Raw genomic sequence first — 7,500 nt, 5'->3', positions numbered from 1 at the left:
AACACAGAGAGAAAACACTCATCAACATCTAGAACATAGAGATAGAACACTCATCAACATCTAGAACACAGAGATAGAACACTCATCAACATCTAGAACACAGAGATAGAACACTCATCAACATCTAGAACACAGATAGTAAACTCATCACAATCTAGAACACAGAGATAGAACACTCATCAATATCTAGAACACAGAGAGAAAACACTCATCAACATCTTGAACACAGAGAGAGAACAGTCATCAACATCTAGAACATAGAGATAGAGAGATAGATCACTCATCAACATCTAGAACACAGAGAGAGAACACTCATCAACATCTAGAACATAGAGATAGAACACACAGATCAATAACTGTAATAATCACACAGAATAGTGAGTTGTGCTCTAGTCTAATGTATGTTTCTACTGTTAGTCTAAAATGACCTCTACAGCCCACTACTCTTACCAACTGATCCTGTTACTAACTAAACACAACACCAGTGACTTCTTGGAACTACAGAGCATGGAGTGGAATAGAAAGAGCTCTGTACAAGACTGTATCTCTTCATCACTCTCACTCTATAAACATACAGAGTATGTGTGTGTGTGTGTGTGAGTGTGTGTGTGTGTGTGTGTGTGTGTGTGTGTGTGTGTGTGTGTGTGTGTGTGTGTGTGTGTGTGTGTGTGTGTGTGTGTGTGTGTGTGTGTGTGTGTGTGTGTGAACAAAGAGCAGGATCAGAAGTGCGTGCGCGTGTGTGCGTGCGTGCGTGCGTGTGCGTGCGCGTGTGTGTGTGTGTGTGTGAATGAAGGGCAGGATCAGAAGTGCGTGTGTGTGTGCGTGTGTGCGTGCGTGCGTGCGTGCGTGCGTGCGTGTGTGTGCGTGTGTGTGTGTGTGTGTGTGTGTGTGTGCGTGTGTTAGGGTTGCAAAGGGATGGTATATTAATGGAAACGTTCTAAGTTTACCACTAAACTACCAAAATGTTGGTATCTTTCAAGGATTTTATGTAATCTATCACAAGACATCTAGTGGCCCTTTTGGGTACTGCAATTATCTCTGGCTCTCTGTGGGGCCTTATCAAATGTAAAATATATGAAATAATTCAATAAGATGATTAGAAAAAATAGAATGACAAAGCTGTAAAATAATATACTAAATATAGAGATGCTTTTTGTCATTAATGAGGCTATTTCCTCTGTAACCATTCGGTCTATCTACTAGAAACTCATGGTCAATATGGACACAGATGAAAAAACTAAAGTGATACAATACATGAATACATTTTATAAAGTATAAATGACCAAAGTTACGATAGATTGCCATAGATTTTTGGTTAACTACCAAAATGACTGAAAATTTCCAAGCATATGTATGTTACCTTCACAGGTCTCGTCCTGTATATAGTAGCCAAGTGGGCAGATACACCTGTAGGAACCGTCCAGATTCTGACAGGTGCCTGGACCACAAGTCCCAGGGTTCACTGCACACTCATTGATGTCTGGGAGACAGAACACACACCACATTACACACACTCAGTTAAACTCTTTAGAAATGAAACAAAGTTCATACAACATGGAAATACTACAGATAGTGTTGCTATGAGAGGAGAGAGAGACTGAGAAGAGGGTTGAGAGAGTGATGAAAGAATTGAGATAACGTGAAGGAAAACGAGACAGGTGAGAAAACTAAGAGGAGAGAGAAATGGATGACAAAGGTGTGAGAGGAGTGTGAGAGGAGAGAGTAATGACAGAATGAAGGGAGGAGAGAGTTAGAGAGGAATGAGATAAGGAGAGAGTAATGACAGGAGGAAGAGAGGAGAGAGATAGAGAGGAAGGAGATAAAGAGAGAGAGTAATGACAGGAGGATGGGAGGAGAGAGTTAGAGAGGAAGGAGATAAGGAGAGAGAGTAATGACAGGAGGATGGGAGGAGAGAGTTAGAGAGGAAGGAGATAAGAAGAGAGTAATGACAGGAGGAAGAGAGGAGAGAGATAGAGAGGAAGGAGATAAAGAGAGAGAGTAATGACAGGAGGATGGGAGGAGAGAGTTAGAGAGGAAGGAGATAAGGAGAGAGAGTAATGACAGGAGGATGGGAGGAGAGAGTTAGAGAGGAAGGAGATAAGAAGAGAGAGTAATGACAGGAGGATGGGAGGGATCAGAAGAGAGGAGAGAGATAGAGAGGAAGGAGATAAGGAAAGAGAGTAATGACAGGAGGATGGGAGGAGAGAGATAGAGAGGAAGGAGATAAGGAGAGAGTAATGACAGGAGGAAGAGAGGAGAGAGATAGAGAGGAAGGAGATAAAGAGAGAGAGTAATGACAGGAGGATGGGAGGAGAGAGTTAGAGAGGAAGGAGATAAGGAGAGAGAGTAATGACAGGAGGATGGGAGGAGAGAGTTAGAGAGGAAGGAGATAAGAAGAGAGAGTAATGACAGGAGGATGGGAGGAGAGAGATAGAGAGGAAGGAGATAAGGAAAGAGTAATGACAGGAGGAAGGGAGGAGAGAGTTAGAGAGGAAGGAGATAAGGAGAGAGAGTAATGACAGGAGGATGGGAGGAGAGAGTTAGAGAGGAAGGAGATAAGAAGAGAGAGTAATGACAGGAGGATGGGAGGGATCAGAAGAGAGGAGAGATAGAGAGGAAGGAGATAAGGAAAGAGAGTAATGACAGGAGGATGGGAGGAGAGAGATAGAGAGGAAGGAGATAAGGAAAGAGTAATGACAGGAGGAAGGGAGGAGAGAGATAGAGAGGAAGGAGATAAGGAGAGAGAGTAATGACAGGAGGATGGGAGGAGAGAGTTAGAGAGGAAGGAGATAAGAAGAGAGAGTAATGACAGGAGGATGGGAGGAGAGAGATAGAGAGGAAGGAGATAAGGAAAGAGTAATGACAGGAGGAAGGGAGGAGAGAGTTAGAGAGGAAGGAGATAAGGAGAGAGAGTAATGACAGGAGGATGGGAGGAGAGAGTTAGAGAGGAAGGAGATAAGAAGAGAGAGTAATGACAGGAGGATGGGAGGGATCAGAAGAGAGGAGAGATAGAGAGGAAGGAGATAAGGAAAGAGAGTAATGACAGGAGGATGGGAGGAGAGAGATAGAGAGGAAGGAGATAAGGAAAGAGTAATGACAGGAGGAAGGGAGGAGAGAGATAGAGAGTCATGTGACAGTTTCTCACCAACACAAATTCTTCCATCGGCGCTGAGTTCGTAGCCATCGCGACACACACACACGAAGGAGCCCAGGGTGTTAATACAGTTCCCGTTCCTACACAGCCCTCTCTGGCTCGAACACTCATCCGTATCTGGTAACACAGGCGGAAAGATAAACACACACCGTACACACACTGCCTAGGCCTTTAGCTCAGTGGGCTAACACGGTCCTGTGGCGTGCAGAAGACCTGGCTTCAAAACAAAGTTAGTCACACACACACACCTACCTATGCAGTCATTGTTGTGTGAGAGCTGAAAGCCTGGATAACACAGGCAGTTATAGGATCCCACTGTGTTCTTACAGGTCCCGTTTCCACATGGCTGTCTCTCACACTCATCCACATCTACAACAACAGGAGAACATCTTTACAACATCAGCACAACATTATCACAACCTACTGGCAACCACTCTCTCACCAGGTCCAGTGACAACAAGGACTACTTGACTGAGTACTTATTACAAACTATCCACTAGTGGAGGCCAATGAGTTATGATTGAAGTGCATGTTACTTTGGAGAGAGGAGTGAGATCACATGTGAAAAAGAGCCCTTGTGATAATTAGATTCAGCTCGATGGACCATGAAAAATAACTACAGCACTATTCACTAATATGATTCATGGAAGATTAGAGGTTGTTGTTGTTGTTGTACTCACCTATACACATAGCCAGGTCTGATGTAGCCTTGAAACCATTGGGGCAGATACAGCGATAGCTTCCCAACGTATCAATACACTGGCCTGGGCTACACACTCCTGGGTTCTCCACACACTCATTGCGATCTGTAGAGAGAGAGAGGGAGCGAGAGAGAGAGAGAGAGGTAGAGAGAGTGAGAGAGAGAGAGGGAGCGAGAGAGAGAGAGGGAGAGGGAGCAAGAGAGAGAGGTAGAGAGAGGGAGAGAGGGAGCGAGAGAGAGAGAGGGAGCAAGAGAGAGAGGTAGAGAGAGGGAGAGAGGGAGCGAGAGAGAGAGAGTGAGAGGGAGCAAGAGAGAGAGGTAGAGAGAGGGAGAGAGGGAGCGAGAGAGAGAGAGGGAGAGGGAGCAAGAGAGAGAGGTAGAGAGAGGGAGAGGGAGCATGAGAGAGAGAGAGAGGTAGAGAGAGAGAGGGAGAGAAAGAGAGAGAGGTAGAGAGAGAGCGAGAACAAAAAGATAGCGAGGGTCAGAAGATGTGGAACACACACTGCAACGCAGGACTAACCCCCACAGTGAGACTGGGACAGACGACAGGACTAACCCCCACAGTGAGACTGGGACAGACCACAGGACTTACCCCCACAGTGAGACTGGGACAGACCACAGGACTAACCCCCACAGTGAGACTGGGACAGACCACAGGACTAACCCCCACAGTGAGACTGGGACAGACCACAGGACTAACCCCCACAGTGAGACTGAGACAGACCACAGGACTAACCCCCACAGTGAGACAGGGACAGACCACAGGACTAACCCTGTGGGACAGACCACAGGACTAACCCTGTGGGACAGACCACAGGACTAACCCTGTGGGACAGACCACAGGACTAACCTTGTGGGACAGACCATAGGACTAACCCCCACAGTGAGACTGGGACAGACCACAGGACTAACCCCCACAGTGAGACTGGGACAGACCACAGGACTAACCCCCACAGTGAGACTGGGACAGACCACAGGACTAACCCTGTGGGACAGACCACAGGACTAACCCTGTGGGACAGACCACAGGACTAACCCTGTGGGACAGACCACAGGACTAACCCTGTGGGACAGACCACAGGACTAACCCCCACAGTGAGACTGGGACAGACCACAGGACTAACCCCCACAGTGAGACTGGGACAGACCACAGAACTAACCTCCACAGTGAGACTGGGACAGACCACAGGACTAATCCCCACAGTGAGACTGGGACAGACTACAGGGCTAACCCCCACAGTGAGACTGGGACAGACCACAGGACTAACCCCCACAGTGAGACTGGGACAGACCACAGGGCTAACCTCCACAGTGAGACTGGGACAGACCACAGGACTAACCCCCACAGTGAGACTGGGACAGACCACAGGGCTAACCTCCACAGTGAGACTGGGACAGACCACAGGACTAACCCCCACAGTGAGACTGGGACAGACCACAGGACTAACCCCCACAGTGAGACTGGGACAGACCACAGGACTAACCCTGTGGGACAGACCACAGGACTAACCCTGTGGGACAGACCACAGGACTAACCCCCACAGTGAGACTGGGACAGACCACAGGACTAACCCCCACAGTGAGACTGGGACAGACCACAAAACTAACCTCCACAGTGAGACTGGGACAGACCACAGGACTAACCCCCACAGTGAGACTGGGACAGACCACAAAACTAACCTCCACAGTGAGACTGGGACAGACCACAGGACTAACCCCCACAGTGAGACTGGGACAGACTACAGGGCTAACCCCCACAGTGAGACTGGGACAGACTACAGGACTAACCTCCACAGTGAGACTGGGACAGACCACAGGACTAACCTCCACAGTGAGACTGGGACAGACCACAGGACTAACCCTGTGGGACAGACCACAGGACTAACCCTGTGGGACAGACCACAAGGACTAACCCCCACAGTGAGACTGGGACAGACCACAAGACTAACCCCCACAGTGAGACTGGGACAGACCACAGGACTTACCCCCACAGTGAGACTGGGACAGACCACAGGACTAACCCCCACAGTGAGACTGGGACAGACCACAGGACTAACCCCCACAGTGAGACTGGGACAGACCACAGGACTAACCCCCACAGTGAGACTGGGACAAACCACAGGACTAACCTCCACAGTGAGACTGGGACAGAGCACAGGACTAACCCCCACAGTGAGACTGGGACAGACCACAGGACTAACCCCCACAGTGAGACTGGGACAGACCACAAGACTAACCCCCACAGTGAGACTGGGACAGACCACAGGACTAACCCCCACAGTGAGACTGGGACAGACCACAGGACTAACCCCCACAGTGAGACTGGGACAGACCACAGGACTAACCTCCACAGTGAGACTGGGACAGACCACAGGACTAACCCCCACAGTGAGACTGGGACAGACCACAGGACTAACCCCCACAGTGAGACTGGGACAGACCACAGGACTAACCTCCACAGTGAGACTGGGACAGACCACAGGACTAACCCCCACAGTGAGACTGGGACAGACCACAGGACTTACCTCCACAGTGAGACTGGAGTTACTGTGGTCTACAGTGTACACTCTGTTACTGTAGTTACTGTGGTCTACAGTGTACACTCTGTTACTGTAGTTACTGTGGTCTACAGTGTTCACTCTGTTACTGTAGTTACTGTGGTCTACAGTGTTCACTCTGTTACTGTAGTTACTGTGGTCTACAGTGTTCACTCTGTTACTGTAGTTACTGTGGTCTACAGTGTTCACTCTGTTACTGTAGTTACTGTGGTCTACAGTGTTCACTCTGTTACTGTAGTTACTGTGGTCTACAGTGTTCACTCTGTTACTGTAGTTACTGTGGTCTAAGTGTGTACTCTGTTACTGTAGTTACTGTGGTCTACAGTGTGTACTCTGTTACTGTAGTTACTGTGGTCTACAGTGTATACTCTGTTACTGTAGTTACTGTGGTCTAAGTGTATACTCTGTTACTGTAGTTACTGTGGTCTAAGTGTGTACTCTGTTACTGTAGTTACTGTGGTCTAAGTGTATACTCTGTTACTGTAGTTACTGTGGTCTAAGTGTATACTCTGTTACTGTAGTTACTGTGGTCTAAGTGTGTACTCTGTTACTGTAGTTACTGTGGTCTAAGTGTGTACTCTGTTACTGTAGTTACTGTGGTCTAAGTGTATACTCTGTTACTGTAGTTACTGTGGTCTAAGTGTGTACTCTGTTACTGTAGTTACTGTGGTCTAAGTGTATACTCTGTTACTGTAGTTACTGTGGTCTAAGTGTATACTCTGTTACTGTAGTTACTGTGGTCTAAGTGTATACTCTGTTACTGTAGTTACTGTGGTCTACACCTCCACTGTGTTTCGTTACACATAAAAGCAGGAAGAACAACAGGATGCTGCTATTGAAAAGGCTGGGTCCATAGTACAGGCGTACATTCCTTTCTCACACAGCTACTCTTGAGGGACGTGCTGCTCTCGAGGATTTCCTCTCATCATAATCCCGGGTGTTTAGCAGGGAGAGCAGGGGGGGGGGGGACTACAGGCCAGTAAAGCCCAGAGGAGCTCCTCTAGGAGGGGTAAGCTATGCAGCACAGCCCCCTGGTCCCTGACACATGCCTCACATACTCACTAACTAACGACTAACCAGGACAGCAT

General features: G+C 48.1%; 1 protein-coding gene across 1 annotated transcript in view; it reads right to left on the bottom strand.

Annotated features, from left to right (window-relative positions):
- LOC109878999 (fibrillin-1-like) overlaps nt 1-7,500 on the bottom strand; it is a gene marked incomplete at its 5' end in the record, with an annotated part of 32,723 nt that overhangs the window by 22,003 nt on the left and 3,220 nt on the right. Inside the window, 4 exon segments of the mRNA XM_031818166.1 lie at nt 1,361-1,480; nt 3,146-3,271; nt 3,407-3,523; nt 3,835-3,960. Of these exon segments, the coding sequence (XP_031674026.1) occupies nt 1,361-1,480; nt 3,146-3,271; nt 3,407-3,523; nt 3,835-3,960 (489 nt within the window).

The sequence above is a fragment of the Oncorhynchus kisutch genome, unplaced genomic scaffold, assembly GCF_002021735.2.
Source record: "Oncorhynchus kisutch isolate 150728-3 unplaced genomic scaffold, Okis_V2 scaffold1277, whole genome shotgun sequence".
Lineage (NCBI taxonomy): Eukaryota > Metazoa > Chordata > Actinopteri > Salmoniformes > Salmonidae > Oncorhynchus > Oncorhynchus kisutch.
Note: the sequence above shows the minus strand (reverse complement) of the source record. Positions and strands in the feature narration are given on the sequence as shown.